We start from the raw sequence: 19,015 nt of genomic DNA, 5'->3' as shown, positions 1-19,015 counted from the left end.
AAGATGGTTGTATTTTTTGCACATTGCAAGATTTAAAGAGTTATGATATATACACACCTCTCCACCAATTTTCCACCTTAATTTATATCTATTCCTCTCTTCTTTATCAATCAAATCAACTATCACATGTTTATTTTATCTCTCATTTCTTCCTATCTTTCCTCTTCCATCTCTCCACACCTCAATATAATTATTAAGATTTAAATTATGCATTTGAAGCTTTTGCTTTTTCTTTGTTCACCACCATCACCATAGTCATAAAATGTGTTTGTTTCCCTGAATAATGAGTTTAGGTATCAGGTATGTAACATTTTACTGATTTAGTAATTAACCGCAGACATATTTATTTCCATTCCTATAACGTTCAAAAAAAAAAAACAAGTTGATGGATTTTATTGAGAAATGATATTACTAGTTAGTAGTAGTAGTGGGCCTTGAAATCAAGAACATGTTGGACTTAGAATATCGAGTCCAATTGCAAGGTCCTCCAACATGGGACCCCTAAAAAATCGGAAGTGTCCGCAAATGGAAGGGTCGACGACGTGTACACTTTGATGGAATTTACGAGTCTGTTTACAGACCACACGAACACCATGCTCTTATCTCATCCAATGAGACGTCGCTTCTTCTTCTTCTTTTTTCTTCTTCATCTTCTTCCTTTCACTTTTTCTCATTCTGTTCCATTGCACGCACGCACGCAGTTACCTGCACTTACAAGGTTCACCATTATTCTGCTAGCTCAATATACTTGATTCTACATATTATCTCTGCTTTCAATTGCTGATTTATGCTGTACTGTATTTTTTCTGTAACAGTGTGAGGTCAAGTTTTGATGTGAGGATATTTGTATATATATACAGAATTTATATGTATATATGGCAGCTTTGGGTGCACACTCTGTGTTATTATCTCATAAGGAATGCACCAATGCATGTATAAAAGTAGGGTTTCACAGGTTTCAATCTCCTCCAACTCCAACTTCAAGACTGGTTATGCTCAGAGTACTGTCTACTGCTAGAAAGCCAGCAAGCTTCTTGTTAAGGCCTCTTCGTCATTCTCACAGTTTGGGAAAATTCAAAGGAGATTCTTCATCAACAGCTACAAACTTTACACGGGTAAGAGCGTGTTTGAATACCAGTTGAGTAAAACATGAACTTTCAATTTTCATATTTTTTTTTGTGTCTTGAATTGTGTGTGAAGTTGTTGCATGCTGTATATAGTAGGTTTCGTTATATGGTGAAATGTTGTAGAGCCACTTATGTTTAGAAGCTACAAGTCTTAAGTATGTGTTTGGATTTCAGTTGGGTTGTTATAGTCCTGTCGATCCACATTAAACTTTGCATGACAAATTATAGCTAGCTTCTCCGTTGGTACATTGGGATATGTGAACAACGCCAAACCAAACATACACTAAAGCTTCTAAGAACCTGTTTGGATGCGGCCTAAAGAGCCTTTATCGGAGCCTATCTAGTGTATTTATTTTAGTAGAGAAGCTCCAATCAAAAGGGCTATAAGTTAAGGTGTCTTGTATTATGTGCAAATCGTGAAACTAAACATGCATGCAAATGGATAACCAAATCGATCCTAAGTCACTGCTAGTTCTGCCTACTTCATTGTTCTCACATTCGTACTTACTTGTCCTCTTGTGTGAAAATTGTGAGACAAGCCAAATTTTGCTCCTGATGCTACACCATTTTATCCATTGTTCAGTTTTCCCCTTGTTTGGATGACAACAGATACTTGACTTTGCCGTCAATCGGTTGCGTGTTCAAATCAAAGATTGGAGTTATTTGCGGATAATGGAAGTGGCCGGCATATTGGTGTGCATTTTAATGATCGTTCCCACAGCTGATGCTGTTGATGCTCTCAAAACTTGTTCTTGTTTGCTGAAGGAATGCAGGTAGGTATACCATCACTGTCTTGTCCTTTTTCCTGCTACAATTCCAGAAACACCTTGTATATTACCTCAAAACCATAACAGAAAGCAATACAATTGCCTTTCTTTTATATATGTAGGATTGAACTGGCTAAGTGTATCTCAAACCCGTCTTGTGCTGCCAATGTTGCCTGTCTCCAAACTTGCAACAATCGACCTGATGAGACCGAATGCCAAGTTAGTCTTGTACTTTACATCAAGTTTATACCTGTATAGAGGTAAACTCTGCTTATGAAAGCTTCTGTTTCTTCTTAATATTATTTTTTTCAGATTAAATGCGGGGACCTGTTTGAAAACAGTGTGGTTGATCAATTTAATGAGTGTGCAGTCTCCCGGAAGAAATGTGTACCTAAGAAATCTGACGTGGGAGAGTTTCCTGCTCCAAATCCTGATGTCCTTGTGAAGAGCTTCAATATGGCAGATTTCACTGGCAAGTGGTTCATCACTAGTGGCTTAAATCCTACCTTCGACGCATTTGACTGCCAATTACATGAATTTCACACAGAATCCAATAAACTTGTGGGTAATTTGTCATGGAGAATACAAACTCCAGATGAAGGATTTCTTACAAGGACAGCTGAGCAGAGATTTGTGCAAGATCCTTCTTATCCGGGAATCCTCTACAATCATGATAATGAGTATCTTCACTATGAAGATGACTGGTAATTTCTTTCTCAGAAGTTCTCACTTCAATTTTCACTCCCCTAAACATGTATAGGAAATTAGGAATTGGCAACTATATTCACATGAAGCGTAACTCGCATATTGCTGTTTAAAACAAAATTCAAGCGCTTGAAGGAAGTGAATGTTACTTCCCACTTAAGTAAAGACAGAACATGTTGCTTTTCTCAGCACCCTTTACATGAGCATACCTTAAAATAGTTCTCTAGCATCTTCATTAATAAATTTCACATTGCCAATGCATGAGAATTCTGGATTTTCTGTGATTAGACCCTACACTTTAAGGATTAGGATTCCCTGCATGGATTTGAGTTTACTGCACTGCTGTCACAATACAGTCTGCTTGATTAAGATCAGACGGATCATGTTTTTAACATGTATTTATAACTTATTTACTAAGATTAAATGTTAACAGTCCGATCTGAATCTAACGACTCTCATATTGAGTGATTGGAGTAACTGAGTCAAAAGCTGACTGCAGTGAATCTGAATCCTTCCCTGCAGTAAGGGAAATCCCGCATTCAAGCATTTTGAGCCGTCACATTAATATCTGGCGATTCACATTATAGCGGTAATAAACAACTCGGAACAGTAACTAGTAATGCGAATCAGACGGCCCAAAATACGTGAATGTAGGATTTTCCTAACTGCATGGAATCCAAATCCACCCTTTGAGCTCCACCTTACAGCTGTTCTTTGATATGTTGAATTTGGCCTTTCACTCCACCATAGAACTTACAAGCACTCATCTGCAGGTATATTTTGTCATCCCAGATTGAGAATAAACCAGATGACTACGTATTTGTATACTACCGAGGCCGAAACGATGCATGGGAGGGGTACGGTGGTGCTGTTGTGTACACAAGAAGTTCAGTTTTGCCTGAATCTATCATTCCTGAACTTGATAGAGCGGCTAAGAGTGTGGGAAGAGACTTCAGCCAGTTCATCAGAACAGATAACAGCTGCGGGCCAGAGCCTTCATTGGTGGAGAGGCTGGAGAAAAAGGTGGAGGAAGGAGAGCAAACCATTGTGAGGGAAGTTGAAGAGTTAGAAGAAGAGGTAGAGAAAGTGGGGAGGACAGAGATGACCTTGTTTCAGAGGTTGGCAGAAGGGTTCAAAGTGTTTCAAGAGGATGAGGAAAATTTCTTAAGAGAGTTATCAAAAGAAGAAACAGAAATACTTAGCGGGCTCAAAATGGAAGCTGCTGAAGTAGAAAAACTCTTTGGACGTGCCTTGCCTATCAGGAAACTAAGATAAGTGTCTGCAAAGGAACTCCAAGATAACATGGCATCATAGTTTTGTTTTGTTTGAGAGGAGCATTTGTGACATACTTTTTTAATGCTCTTTTTATTTTATATTGAAATTTTATGTTGATCTCGCTGAAAATTACAAACTGTCATTCTTTACTCTGTATTTTGTCACTCATTATACCATTACTTTGCTTTAGATCCTCCTATCTCTTCTCCTTCATTACTTTACCGGTTTCAAATTTCATCCATTTGTTCAATCAACACATTCCTACCACTCCTGCATTTTATCCTACGAAGAATACAAAAAACTTGCTTAGGTCTGAGACCAAAACTAAAAAGGTGTAATTGGATCAATTCAAGGATGAAACACTCATCACTAGTTTCCAAGGTATCTCACAATCGACGGTTATGAGACTAATCTTCTTGAGACACGGATATCATATTAAGTGATTAGACATCTTCCAACACACAATTCTCCATACACATTGCTCAACGGTCGAACTCTGAACTAAATGTTTAAGGAGTTCAGCTATCTACGAATTGTGCTAGAACTTGTTGGTAGCCATCATATTTTCTTCATTTAATTTCTATGATGGGTTGGGAAAGATATATTTCCAATATCATTCACATACTTAATTCTCATAAAAGAGGTCAGGAAAACTAACTTTAACATTAATACTCCAATTTTATTTTATTTTCATGTAAACCAAACACTTTCTTTTCTAAATTTTCTGACACCAATATTATTTAATTGAGGAACCCATATGGGCTTTTGGGTTTTGGTCTAACGGAACCCATTGATTTAAAAGGAGGAATGGCCTAAAGCAACTTTGATGGGCCTCCCTCTGAAATATCGAAACTAACTATATATAGACTGTTAGTTTGCTGATCAAAACAAATAAAGACCATTAGTTTCTTGTGGTTTGAGAAGATGATGGAGACCCCAAACTTTAGGTGGCCTTGAAGCCACGTTATCACTTAAAGCATGTCTAAATCTATTTGTTGTTCACAAAAAAAAGTTAAATGTTGCATTATAACAATATAAAAAAAATACAGATTATAGTTATAATACTAAGAAAGCTAATTGTTGTTCTTCAAAGGAAAAGGGGTTACTGAAGTTAGAAGCAGTAACCTGTATGTGGATTAGAGATGGTGAATCCGATTTGAAAGGGTGCAAATCTTTGTTTGAAGTTAATGAATCTGATATAATACAAATTGAATATTAGAATAGAATATTGGTGACAAAGTCATATTTGCAGTCCCGATGGATTGCGCACCCATTGAGGGGGAGATGGTCACGTGGAGTATTATTGTATTGTGTAATCGGTGGAGAAACAAATTAGAAAAGTGTCGTATTATGAAAGGAACCCCAAGTCCAACCCAACATAACATGGAGAGAAGAGAAATTTTGGCGTGTGTTGAAAAAGTTGGTGTTGACTTATGAACGTCACATATGGATTGTCAAAGTTTTTGGTAAGAAAAAAAGAGGCACATGATCCTTATCCCCCACGTATGTATTTATTTGTTTGTTTGTATATTTTAACTATGGTGAAAAATAAATGAATAGTACTCCATTCCATGGAATGATGGAAAACAGTGATTGGACGGTATGGATCACAGCACAAACCCCATAGCTAATTCTAGTACTAGTACTCACTAGCTAGCATAGCTTGCTGCGTAAGGTGCTGCTGCTGCTATGTTGGATTGGTATGGGGACGCATTGATCGATATATAGTCATTCAGATTCTCAGTCATGAGTCTAATAAGTCAAACTTGCGACCATAGAATAGAATAGATCACTTCACCACCTACGAATTACGATGAATCAATTGATGGATGGATGGTTACGTTTATGTTTCGTTTCGCTTCAATTCCATACTGCATCCGCTCTCTTTTCAATGCTCCCTCTCATCAACCCCCCCAAATTAGCTACCTCCTCTTTCATTCAAATCATGCATGCTTCAATCAATACTTCATAATCATTAATTTTAATTTTAATTAATCTTTCACTCAGTCACTCACACACGTTGATAAATACTTCCTCCCAATCACGGATGCAGGTTAATGGCCATGAGGGCAAGTGCCCTCCCTTGGTTTTTAAAAAAATTATTAAAAAAAAAATTGAGTAGTAAAAGTATGTGGTTTTTAATGGCCACTTTGCTAAATGCTCTCACTTGAATAGTAAAAGTATGTGGTTTTTTATAACCCATTTGGTAAAAAATGTCATCATTTGTGTTCTCTTTGATAAAAAATACCCTTGCTCCTAATAGTATATATTAATTTTTTTTTATGAATTTATATATATATATATATATATATATATTGCCCTCACAACCTTAAATTTCTGGATCTGTCACTGTTTCTCTATTATTTTTATTTTTCACAATTTTGAAATAATTTTTGTTCATATTTTATCTGTTATTTTAATTTTTTTTTTGAGAAAGTATTAAATTATGACCTGAACTTAAAATAATGCTTAATAGTAATAAGAAAATTGAGTGTTAAAATTAATAATAGGATAAATATTTTTTTTTTGAAATGTGGATAAAGATTAAATTATAACTTAACATAGTAATTTTGATAAAAACAATACTACTTCAATTCTTATTTAACTGTTCGGAAAAAGAATAAACACACATATTAAGCGGTGCAATTAATTTTATTAATTTTTCTGAAAAATAATATTTTTTTTTTAATATTTTACTCTCTAAAATGTGTTTTATCTATGCCTCTTCGTCTAATTGAAGAGCCAGCCTCGAAGTTAAAGATCTTCTTGCGAAAGGATCATTTTACGGAGATAGTAATAATAATAACAATATAGATTCTCAGCACTTATACTAAACTGCAAATGACATATAAATGTATAACTACATATTATTTTTCTATTTTCTCTTCATGCATTTCTCTTATATGATGAGTCTGACTTCTCTTCTCTATCACAAATTTTATTAATTTTTATAAAACAAATGAGTGATTCATCCTAAATAATAAATAAGTAATTACCACCGTTAATTGAATTATTTTATTAACCTTTTTATAATACATAATCACTATTAATAGTTATAATAATTTTTTTTTTGAAAGATATAATAATTTACTTTATCCTACAAAAGTGTGAGTCAGTCTCAACAATTGTCCACCATAATACATTAATGTAATTTTTCACTGCAAAACATACACATATTAGTTTTATTGATATATCTCCATCATCATCCTAATTTGAGTAATTTCTAACCTATATCGTGTTGACTCATCCCTCGGATCCCTTTGACTGTGATTTCTTTATGCTAATCTGTCTCACTGCATCCATCCGCTTTTACCGCTGACTTACACCATTACCATTGACTAATTTTCCTCTTTTTTTTCTGATTATTAAATGTTAATGCATCGAGCCAAACTCTGAAAAAAAGACTACCGTTACAGTTACAGCTGCACGCGTTCTTAAGATTATTTATTTTTTTTCCTCAAATAAAGCTCTTGGATGAAGTCTGATATTTCACACCTTAAACCTATTCAAAGAAGCTATACTACTTTTCAAAAAAAGAGAAGCTATACTAATAGCAGAAGAATTTCATAACATACATTGATCATCATTCAATTACTTATTTACAGCATCTAACCCTATAATTTAGACTTTTCTAATTAAACAAAAAGGACAATAAGGTGAATAAAACAAAATTATGAATTCCTCCAACAAACTCATATTAACTTCCTCTCATTACATGTTTATTACATGTTTGATTTCCGCTACTGATTTAAGGATTGTGTTAGTAGATAAGTTATAAATACCTCTATAAGCGAGCTGTATTTCTATACGCATGTCCACCAGTGGTGATCGGAGCTGAACTCTCACAATTATTTTATCCAATAAAAGAGTACTACTCTACATAGGTTAGATGAGAAAGAAAGTTTTGTTTGTGTAGTGTTCCCACAGGAAAAAGTTTGGCGACTTTATAAGCGAGTTTTGCGCACAGACATAAGCAGAGAAAGGGGGACCCCTTCCTTTATAAGTGCAAACTGTAGGCAGAGAACAGGGGTCAACAGTGACAGTTTGTCACAGCAGCCATAGATATAGCATTCAAATTCTTAAGCTTTTTCAGATACACAGTAACACAAACCTACCTTACTTGTCAGCAGTGACCAACACACACTCTCTCTCTCTCTCTCTCTCTCTCTAAATTCCCCAAATCTAGCTATAAAATCAAATGCTACACTAGAAGACCTCATCACTGTTCCTATTCCTATTCCCATTGAATTGGCTGATACATCATCATCATTCATCAACTACCGCACCAATTAACAGGTCGTCCAATTAACACCACATCAAGCCACTAACTTCTCTTCTCATGAATTGTTGTTTTATTATTCCACCAATTGTCTCTTTATAATTTTAGTAAAAGGAACAAAATCAATTCCTCTTCACCCAACTGCCCAGGTCCCCTGTTTCTGTTCTGTTCTTCCTTATTAATATCATATCACACCACAAACCCTGTTTCCTTCTGCAACATTTCTCTGTCATTACTACTGATCATGAGTAAAGCAAGTCCAAGTACCTTTATTTAACCCACTCTTTCTCCTTCTACCTTGTGCTTTTCACCTTTTTCAGATTCTTTTTCCCCCCTCAATTCTGACCAAGGAATTTATATCCCCTGCTTCCCCTGTCTGAGCTTTCTTGGGAGAATCCCCTCCAAGAAAAACCGTGTCCTTTTGCTCCTATTAAACCCCCCACATCAAACTCAACCCAACCCATTTTAGACCAAGCTTTTCTGCGTTGATTTCACTCGCCAAAAATGGATGTGAGCTTCTTATGATGACCCTTTTCTCTAGTTTTTTCATGATTGATGTTTCTTTACTTTTTATGGATTTTTCAATGGTTTTGTTTTCTGTTCATAGGACTATTGCAAGAGAAGTGGACAGATACCAGCGTTTGGGAACTGGGATTATTCAAATGAGATGCCAATCACTCAGTACTTTGAGAGTGCTAGACAAGCTGGTTTGGTTAATCGTTACAGTTCCTCTTCTGGTGAAAGTGATCCTTGCAACAACGTGCGTGTGGATCACGACCTTTACTCTGTTGATTTCAAGAAGAAACCTCTTAGGAACATGCCACCATCCACTCTCAGAAAGGTAACAACTAACAACCCTCCCTTTACACTATGCTTTCACCCTTCAACTGAAAAAAGTGAAAACATTTCTGCATTATCTAACTAAAACTCATGATGGGGCCTAGTTGAATTTTCCACCCATCATTTCTGTGACTCTCCCTTCACTCATCAAGATGTGATCGATGAGAGAAACAGTATAGATTTCAACTTTTTTCCAAATTTTGTATTTATGGTTAACTGTTTTCTCTGCAATTTGTTGTTTGTTATGATGATGGTCCATGGTTAGTAACTAAATATTAAATAATGTGGTGGTTGAGACAAGACGTGAAAGGTGAAAGAAAGCACATGGCTGTCTCTGTTGTTTGCTTGTTTGTTTATTTCCTACATTTACTTGTTTTGGTTCATGCTTCATTTGGGTTGAAAATGAGTGTTTTGTGTTGTTGGTGATGCAGGGGATGAGGAACAGAGAAAGGAGGTACCCGGTGAAGGAAGGTATGAACATGAGGAAGCAACAAGGGAAAGTGTGGGACGTGACTGAGCATCCCAGGAAGCACCACGACAGCGTTCCGCCGCCGGCACCGCCAAGAGCTCCGAAGCCTGTTGATGAAGATCTCTATAAGATCCCTCCTGAGCTACTTCGCAGAACCAAGAGGGTTCGTTTGAGATTTCATCATCATCATTATCATTTTGCTTCTTTTTGTTGTTTTGTGACTTTGTTAGTTTGTTTACTTGTTATTTATCCATGATTCCATGTTAATAACCTTTTTTTTGTTAACTTTTTATCCATGTTAATTAACTTTTTTGAATTTGTGTTGATCTGCAGAAGAAAATGCTGGGTTTCATTTCCAAGTGTCTGGTACCTGCTGCTTGCGTTTCATGAACAGTGGTGTGTGTTGGAATCTGAGGACATTTAGTTTTTTGAGGAGCAGGGAAGGAAGGACAAGTGCCCATGTGATATGTTTTTTGATTTTCTGAGTAATGCTGCTACTAGTGCTGGCTATGTTTTTTGCTGGTTTTTTGGTGCACTGTCTCAGATGCTAAATTACCCTTTTTTTTATGCTGAGAAATGAATGAAGGAATGGATGTAATTTATGGTTTTATTGACTTTCTTCTCTCCTTCATTGATTAGAGTCGGTGCTTGCATTTATTGTAAATTACTGATTTTGATGATTTTCTGTTGGTATTATGCGGTGGACCTGTGTCATGATGTCATGCTAATTCATACAAATGGCTTTTGCTGATGTTGCTCTACTTCCCTTCACTTCATAGCAGAACTAATACTAGTATAAGGAAGGCACGGTTCATGAAATTTGATTTGAATTCCAATAATCTTAACATTCACACCACACTGTTGTGTTGCCATGCTCCATAACTTATTAACTAATAGCCTTTTGATAAAAATTTGAATGGATCGTTTTAAATGAGGTTCAAGATCAAATTTACCGATATGATCATGTTTTCTTGCAACCACTCACTCTTCCAAATTTCCAACCCTCAACCACCATGCTGGAAAAGGACTTCCTTATAAGCCACCGCTTCCTGTTCTGAAAAAACCTCCTTGCTCGGCGCCTCCTCTCCTCATTGCTCTTAACCAAGCTGGTCACAAAGCATTGGCTTGTTGTCTCCGCCATCAAACCTTGACGTGCAACAAATCCCCACGAACATTACATCTCTCGAAGTATCCCAATATCCTAGAAACCCTAGCGATCCCACCCTTCTTCCTTTAACGACCTGATGTCTGTCCTAACAAACTCTCTTAGAAGAACAACAAAGCTCTATCGTGGATGCTCCAAAAAATCGCCTCACTGCTTTCCAATCAAGCAATATGTGGATGATATTTTCAATGTCTCATAATGGTTCTCCATGTTACCTTTCAATGTCTTAAAATTCTTGCTCCCTGACCTTTCAATGTCTTAAAATTCTTGCTCCCTGTAAAGATGTGAAGACCCTAATTGTGTCTTAGAAGCCGGATGGGGGCTTGCCTAAGGCTGATGCTCCTCCACTTGATGACAATGTGCATTAGCTAGAGACTTTTTCGAGGTTATAGGACAACCCAGGTTATAGGACAACCCATACCGCACCTTTTGTGAAGGGTGAATTCGAATGACAAATGGTCACATAGAAAATATTACACGAAGTTGGCGAATGTGAAGAGTTGGTTGGCGGCGGCGATGAGGGTGGGGGGTGACAAAGACTGAGGGATTAGCATGGACGCAGATGTTGAAGAGGTGTAGCCGACGAAGAACTTTTTGCATAGGGGTGAAGGAGAGCTTGGAGTTTGTAAGATAAGGAAAGTCGATTGCATGGATGGAACTAGAAATTTTTTACAAGTAGAACAAAATTTTAACACACGAAATAAAATTAAATACTACTACTTAGCACTTATTAAAGGAATGAGACAACATACAATATTTTAGGCGGGGTGAATAGAACATTACTATATGAAGAAATTTCTTTAACGAGGCTAATTAATAGTTATAGCTCATTACTAGCCTTATAGTGCATTTCAAAAAAAAAAATACTTAGCCTTATAGTGAGGATGGCTGATCCCAAAATTTATCAGCTTTTGGGATATACCCTAAATCCTTAATGTTGCATTTTCTTTAAGGCTTAATATATCAGAAGGTCATTGTAATTGTAAAGGAAATCATCTTCAGGGCCTGAAATTTTTTTGCATCAAATTGACTCCCTAAGAATTTTTTTTTTAATTCAATTAAGGCTAAAGTGTACCAGCCTTCAATTTTATCCCAGTCATCAATTCCACGTGACATTTTTAATTTTTTATAAATGGAAAAATTATAAAACTTTATTTTTTAAATCCAACTCATATATTAAAGCCTAAATAATAAAAAAAACTTAATATAACCCCTAACCTAAATAAAAACATAATCTAAATAAAAACCTAAACTAATCTTCTATCCTTAATTTCTAAATCTTCACGGGCCATTTTTTTTTGTATATGCAATCAGCCTCCCACTCGAAGCCATTTTTGCCTCCCATCTCTAGCTGCAGAATAACACTTTTTCCTCCTCTTCGGCTATGCCTTCCCTACCTATACGTTGTATTGTATTGTTTTGGTTTTGGTTTAGTATTTTTAAATTCCCCCAATAAAATGAAGATTCATCTCTTAAATTATAAGACTGCATTTGATTTATTTGGAGTCACAAGCAAATTTGAGATTTAAGGCTTAGTTGGGTAGTATGGAGCATCTTTTCTTCATCATTTTTGGTTTATTGAAGATGACCAGGAGGCTCCTAGCTTTCTCTTTGAATCTGCAGAGCCAAATTTTCAGTCCTCGAATGTGGTAAGTGTGCTATGGCATTTCCATGATTTTGAGTTTTAGGTTTAATTGTTTATTTAGTGAAATTCAGGATTGGATTGATTGCAGGGTCGCTATAGTGTTGTAGGAGCACAACCAACAGTGGAAGTTGTGGCAAAAGATCTCAGAGGGTTGGAAACCTTATCTCACTGATGAACTTCCAGATGCATTCTGTGGTAAGAGTAGTATGATCATAACACCCATCGTGTGTCAAGATTGAATATTGGCAAATTACGGTTCAATTATGAAATTTTCAGACAAAATAATTTGTTTATGAAATAATGAGGCTGAATTGTTTTTTGTTTAATTCTGTTGTTTATATGTGAATCATGAACTCTGACCTATGATGCATGATGTCTGCAATGCAAACAACTTATTTTGCAATAACAGAAAATCCTAACGGTTAGAATGTGTTTAGTAAGCATGCCTCAAGTACTTCACCTCATATTGATCCTTTTAAAACAGTGAGGTTAATGAGGTTAATGGCGGATGGTGGATTATGACGGAAAGCCATAAACAGGTCACATTTGACAAATAGTGGTGGCGTTGACGGGTTTTGGCAGCATTTGGCGGAATATTGGCCAAGGTAGCTTGCTAGAATTCCTCCATGAGATTCAACCTTGGCGGATATTTGACAGCACTCTTTTAAAACCACTAACTTCTTTTAAGCTTCAGTAAGCACAACTATAAAACAACCTACAGATGAAAGCAGTCAGTATATCAAACAAGAAATTATATGATATGTATTAATTGAGATAATCATACCAGGTGTTAATACATGACTAAGATGTCTAGATTTAACATCATTCAAAATAACCCTGAGTGAAGAGCATGCTTGGGCATTAGTTCACAACCACGTAGAGCTGAAATAAATTCTTGTAGTTGCTTCTTTGCTGCATCCTCATACAGAACCACTTTATTAGCATTCCTTCCAATAGCATCACTGCATTCATGAAAATAAATGAGCATAAATACTTTCGAAGAAGATGATCTGTAATCACTTGTAGTTGCTGCATAAATATCTTTTACCTAGCAGAGAAGATCCTTGCAAGCAACCGCTCCATGTCAGGTAGCTTTGATAATGCTTTTCGAAATTCTAACGCAGAAGGTAGATTAACTCCCTGAAAGCATATATCAAGAAAATGAATATAATTTACTGATTTGTATATCTGATCATTCTTAAAAATTAAATGAAACATTATATCAGCAGTTGAAAACGTTGGTGCATTTTTCTTTGCCTATTACTGTGATGATTTGTTTAGGTGCCCCGCTTTCATCCTTTTACTTCAATCCGGTGTTATCTTTTCTTGCACAAAATTCTGAACTGAATCTTTGAGAGTTTCTGTAATCTGAGTAATTGTAAATCTTGAAATGAACTCTAGATAGAGTTCTCATATCTATATAGTCTGTTGAGAAACTAAACTCCAGTGTAGTTTTGAGTCTGTTGTAACGGATTCTAACAACAGAATTAACTGTCTGAATTTTTATAATTCATGTGCGCTCTAAGTATGATCATTGACCAATTTATTATATTGTATTTCAGTCAGTTGAATTATACATGAGTTGAAAACCATAAAAACATTTGGGGTTAAAGTTATTTTTGTTGGGGAAAAAGTTTGTTCTTTTTTGGTGTTGGAGTGTATAAAAAACTTCATAAGTTTATGTTCTTGTAACATATGATGCATTGCAGATAAAGTTTTAGTTAATTTGTCTCACGTAATTTCTATTAAAAAATTATTGAGAAATCCTTTTACTTCTGAAGTGATAAATTTGTATAAATTTATGAAGCAACTTCCTGCTATGCTTTGTGAAAAAAACCTTGACATGAGACACGTAACAGAGACATTATATGATAATCAATCATGTTGGAGCCATCCGTGCTGAGCATGATGATTTCACAATTCGTTTTGCTTCAGCGATGAATCAGGTGATGCTCTCTGCTTTGTTTGGGTTGTAAAAGAAAAGTCCTCCCTCAAATAAAATTTTCCCTGTTTCTGTTAACTGTTCCTTAGCATGTAAATCTCTGGTTTTGCAGCTGTTATTGTTGAAGTCCACCGATGGTTCTGATGTTGATTGGAGCAAAGATGTCAAGGGTAACTTCTGTTTGTTTACTTCTTTTATATTGCTGTCCTTTTGTCCTTCATCTGATCTTAGTCCTTTGTTTTAATATGTTATAGTCACCCCTTCGTACTCAATTCTACATGAAGGATGCAGCACAATTTTATTTTGTTTTCTTTGTCTAATGTTTGAACCTGTTTATTTTCTTTTTACCTATCACAAATTTATTAGTTTATTTCAATTATCTATGTATTGAACTTTGATGCATTAGCTTGACATCATTCCTTGTATCAGTAGTTTAAAGTGTAGCAATTTTTTGATTTATAGGGACTCAAAACTACTGTACCTTTCTTCTGAGTACCCCTTAGTTACAAGTTAATCAAAATATATGGGATATCTTGATTGGGACTGGGAACTTCTGTACTTATTATTTATAGTAAATTTAATCATGTTTTTTTTTTAAAGAGAAGACTTTATTGATATAAGGAAGTCATGAGGAAACCTCCTCATGATATCAAAAGTACAAAACGAAACACCCACCAAGTAATCAACCTCACTTAAGAAACTGTGCCTCATTAAAACCTCCCTAAGGAAAACCCAGTGGGAAAAAACATTAGGAAGGGAAAAAAAGTACACAGATCAAGAGTTAATCAAGTAAAAACATACAGCTCCCTACCCATTGAAATATATGTATTCTTTCCCTTGCCATACAATAGTGTCATATCTACCATACTTTGTAACCCAGCATGTCTCAAGTCACATGAGATCGCGCCTTCATGCTTCCGCTAGCTTCTTTCCTTAACCTATGTTCCATCAATTCCAGATCACTCAAACATTTTTCTACATTTATTCTCCATGCATCAAATCTGATCTGTCCTCCAACCTGAGCAGTCCACCAAATCAACAAAAAAACATACCCCCACCATAGGTAACTTGAGTGAAACCCGCCAATGCACAACAAACCAGCAATCAGAATACAATCTTAAACAAACAGTCACAAGAAATTAGCTTGACTCCTCCTGCAATAAATTCATGCGGTAGCACCTGAGTCATTGATGTTGTTACTTCTATCAGGGATGGATCTTATTCAATATTAGGTGAGAACTGTCTTCTCATTCTGTGGAGTTGTTTGGGTTATGTCAGTCATTTAATTATTTCTTTGACTCTGTGTTCATCAAAGTTCCTAATCTTTTACATATCTCTTTGTTTTCATAAGTTGAATGAGTTGTCTCTGTGAATGTATATCATATCTATCCTCTGCTTACCTAATTTTTATGAGGCATCTTAAAACAGTCAATTTTTATAACATAGGTGATCTTTGAATTTTTGTAGCATTTACTAACTTTTAGAAGAACTCATAGGTGACAGATGGTGAGGGAGAACATGCTGCCCATGTTGCTGGATATGGAGAAAGTATCAATGATAGTGCTCCTAAAAACTGTGAAAAGAAAACTGAAAGTGTATGGGAGTGAGCTTTATGAAGATGCAGATAGCAAGTCACGAAAGGTTGAAACACACGTGGTGGAGAAGCTAGAAATCAGTCGTCATGACTCGGCCAATGCTGATGATGGAATGTTAGGTTAAGTTAATCGCTTGAAGGCAATTAAGATAACTGATGGGGGGGTCCAACTGCGAGGGTCATTTTTTACCAATTGCTGGGTTCAAGGCCCAGGAAAATCTTGAACCTAAGTTTAAACCTGCTCGCTTTTAGAGGTTCATTACTTGATGGTGGATATGGCTTAGCTGGGTATTATGTGTTAGCATTATGTAGGTCCCTTTTTTTGTATATCTATGGGCCATTGAACTAAGTATTGTATTTAATTAAGTATGATGTTGGATGTCCTATATTACAAGTACATGTAGTGTGGTGAACTTGGTCTTTGTAACCTTTTGATAATTGTGACCTGTAGAACTGTAGTTTAAGTAACCCTATTATCAATATAAGTTGTTGTGTTTGTATTTGAACTTCTTATTATGTTATCTTCATTTGTTTGTTTCCCAACAATATGCTTATAAGCATGATTAAATCATATGTAAGGCTTATTCTGATGGTCATGGGAATGAAATAGACTTCTATCATTTCCTTCATTTTATTTAATGATTGAATCACGGAACTCAGATGCAAGAAATAAGCTTCTGCTGATTTTAGCAACATATAAGTAAGAGAAGTCATCTTCCAGATTTTGATGTGGTTATACACTTACAATTGGTTTTATTGAAGATGGACTTCAATTGCCGTGAACCTTCAAAAAAAATATAAATTAATAACTTTTTTCAATTTCTGGGCAAGTAAACATCAGATAAAATTTTAAAAAATCCATTAGTTTATAGAATACTTCTGTAAAACAGTGCTAAGGAGAAAATAATCCTTAGCATTTGAACTTCTTATTATGTTATCTTCATTTGTTTGTTTCCCAACAATATGCTTATAAGCATGATTAAATCATATGTAAGGCTTATTCTGATGGTCATGGGAATGAAATAGACTTCTATCATTTCCTTCATTTTATTTAATGATTGAATCACGGAACTCAGATGCCAAGAAATAAGCTTCTGCTGATTTTAGCAACATATAAGTAAGAGAAGTCATCTTCCAGATTTTGATGTGGTTATACACTTACAATTGGTTTTATTGAAGATGGACTTCAATTGCCGTGAACCTTCAAAAAAAATATAAATTAATAACTTTTTTCAATTTGTGGGCAAGTAAACATCAGATAAAATTTTAAAAAATCCATTAGTTTATAGAATACTTCTGTAAAACAGTGCTAAGGAGAAAATAATCCTTTTTGTATTAATGTTAGGGAAAATATTTTGTTTTCTTCATTTGTGCCTGAATGTATACGTACATTTTTCCAGTCTGACAAAAGGAGAAATTATAGTCGAATTTGATATAATATAGTTTTAAATTTCATTCACAAAAATTTATAGTTGCACTAAACTTTGGAAGAAATTAGTAATATTCCGTTAATAGTTTTTGTATTAATTTTGTTATTTTACTATGAAAAATACATGATCTCTTGTGTATTAAAAATGATTTTGAATTTAAAAAAATTTATTTAATGTTTCCTAAAATTTTACCAGTTATTCTTTAGGGTAGTAGAGCTGAGGTTGTTATGGCTACCATCCATTCATCCCGCTTGTGGAGATTCTGCAAGATTCTCACATTGACAGAAAACATGTGTTTGCTTGGTAACTTGAACAATCTTGAGATTGAAGAGGTTAAGTATTTCGTTTTGCTCCTAAACTCCTACAATTAGTTCAAGCCAGATTATCCTTGAAAGAAACACCAGTTGTGGCCATGCTTGGTTGACATCATGATACATATTCTAACCATTTCTTTTGTATAAATTGCAAAAGAACATAATTGATAAAAATTGTGTTTGTTGTATGTATTATAGGTTTGTCATGATTTTTATCAATATTGAGGTTGATCGTGTGCACACACTGTTTTCCATCAAATAGTGTCATAAATCAGTGATTAATATTTATATTTATACGTCATGTGATTATATAAATTAGTACAAATTTATGAAATATTTAAGGTGACTATATATTCTTCATATTTATGCTTTAGGTTGAATAATTTCTCTTCACACCTCTCATAGAGGTGGAGAGAGGTCGAAGGAGGAGAGAGAAAAAAAAAGTAAGATGCAGAAAGTATCAGATGTGATAGATGATAAGACGAAAGAGATAGAAACAAAAATAAGTAGAAATGAAGTGTTTAAAAAATGAGGTGTGTATATATCATTGTTGTTTTAGGTTTATAGACAAAATCTAATTATTTGGTTTTGTCATTTACAATTCATAAATAGATCTAATAAAAATGTACATCGACTTCAATGGGTAACAAGAAACAACTCTCTACAAAAATCCTTTAGGAATGGTTTGAAGTCAAGTGGTGGTATATTTGGTTTTGATTAATCAATAATATACCAGTTAAAATTTTTAAATATTAAAATATATCTTAATAAAAAATAAATTTAAATTATTGTTTAATTTTATTATTGTACAAAATTTTAAATATTAAAATATCTTAATAATCAGGCTAATTAACTGCTCATCTTAACTATATAATTACTCTTAATTATATTATGTGATACATTCGATAAATTTTTTTGATGAAATTAAAACGAAATCAATGATTTAATCTCTGTGCCTCGCTCGGGTTAACAGGAGCTATGAATTTATATTTTTTTCTATTATGCCTCTGTCCTTGCTAAGAATCTCAGCTGGTTAAATAAAACTTTAGGAATTGAGAAAAGGAATTAGAAAAAGTGGCAAGTCAACCTCAACTTCTATTCTAAAGTATTTATATACGTAAATTTTTCATTATTGGCTTATCTAATGCAACTTTATTTTCTACATATACTTTGCTCTCACCTCTCATTCTCACATAATTTGGATATGAGATTGTTAAATGTTTATTGTTGATTAAACTTTACACAAGTTCATCCTTTTCTATGCACTGGTAGCAATCCTATATAATCCTCATTGTATAGCTTACTCTATATTAGGTGTATTTTCACTCTAAGCCTTTTTGAAAGGTTGTAATTCACTCACATCACTGATTATGCCGACATTGTGTACTGTGATACATGAATTTGATATGTGAATGATCATCACAAGTATTCTAATGAAAGACATCTACTGAGGTAAATATGTA

General features: G+C 34.7%; 2 protein-coding genes and 1 long non-coding RNA gene across 6 annotated transcripts; all 3 read left to right on the top strand.

The window, feature by feature from the left end:
- Nucleotides 1–565: 565 nt before the first annotated feature.
- LOC130731347 (violaxanthin de-epoxidase, chloroplastic) lies at nucleotides 566–4,063 on the top strand. 2 transcript variants are annotated; one of them, XM_057583613.1, is made up of 6 exons: nucleotides 566–718; nucleotides 816–1,115; nucleotides 1,737–1,900; nucleotides 2,017–2,113; nucleotides 2,207–2,598; nucleotides 3,373–4,063. In XM_057583613.1, exons 2-6 carry the CDS (start codon nucleotides 876–878, stop codon nucleotides 3,872–3,874), a joined length of 1,395 nt encoding a protein of 464 aa, XP_057439596.1. In that variant the 5' UTR covers nucleotides 566–718; nucleotides 816–875; the 3' UTR covers nucleotides 3,875–4,063. The 2 variants fall into 2 exon arrangements, with proteins under 2 accessions (XP_057439596.1, XP_057439597.1); XM_057583614.1 differs by lacking the exon at nucleotides 566–718 and having other exon boundaries at nucleotides 979–1,115; nucleotides 1,711–1,900.
- A 3,799-nt stretch (nucleotides 4,064–7,862) lies between these two features.
- LOC130731346 (uncharacterized) lies at nucleotides 7,863–10,176 on the top strand. 2 transcript variants are annotated; one of them, XM_057583612.1, is made up of 4 exons: nucleotides 7,863–8,170; nucleotides 8,761–8,994; nucleotides 9,425–9,625; nucleotides 9,796–10,176. In XM_057583612.1, the coding sequence occupies exons 2-4, from the start codon at nucleotides 8,821–8,823 to the stop codon at nucleotides 9,850–9,852; spliced, it is 432 nt and encodes a 143-aa protein (XP_057439595.1). In that variant the 5' UTR covers nucleotides 7,863–8,170; nucleotides 8,761–8,820; the 3' UTR covers nucleotides 9,853–10,176. The 2 variants fall into 2 exon arrangements, with proteins under 2 accessions (XP_057439595.1, XP_057439594.1); XM_057583611.1 differs by having other exon boundaries at nucleotides 7,864–8,663.
- A 1,725-nt stretch (nucleotides 10,177–11,901) lies between these two features.
- LOC130731345 (uncharacterized) lies at nucleotides 11,902–16,308 on the top strand. Of its 2 annotated transcripts, XR_009016650.1 has the most exons (5): nucleotides 11,902–12,276; nucleotides 12,361–12,467; nucleotides 12,757–14,218; nucleotides 14,327–14,384; nucleotides 15,711–16,308. It is a non-coding gene; the product is annotated as an uncharacterized LOC130731345 (long non-coding RNA). The 2 variants fall into 2 exon arrangements; XR_009016649.1 differs by having other exon boundaries at nucleotides 12,361–14,218.
- The last annotated feature ends 2,707 nt before the right edge of the window (nucleotides 16,309–19,015 follow it).

Source organism: Lotus japonicus, chromosome 1, assembly GCF_012489685.1.
Source record: "Lotus japonicus ecotype B-129 chromosome 1, LjGifu_v1.2".
Taxonomy (NCBI): domain Eukaryota; kingdom Viridiplantae; phylum Streptophyta; class Magnoliopsida; order Fabales; family Fabaceae; genus Lotus; species Lotus japonicus.
The sequence above is the reverse complement of the archived record's forward strand: the minus strand, read 5'-3'. Positions and strand labels throughout refer to the sequence as shown.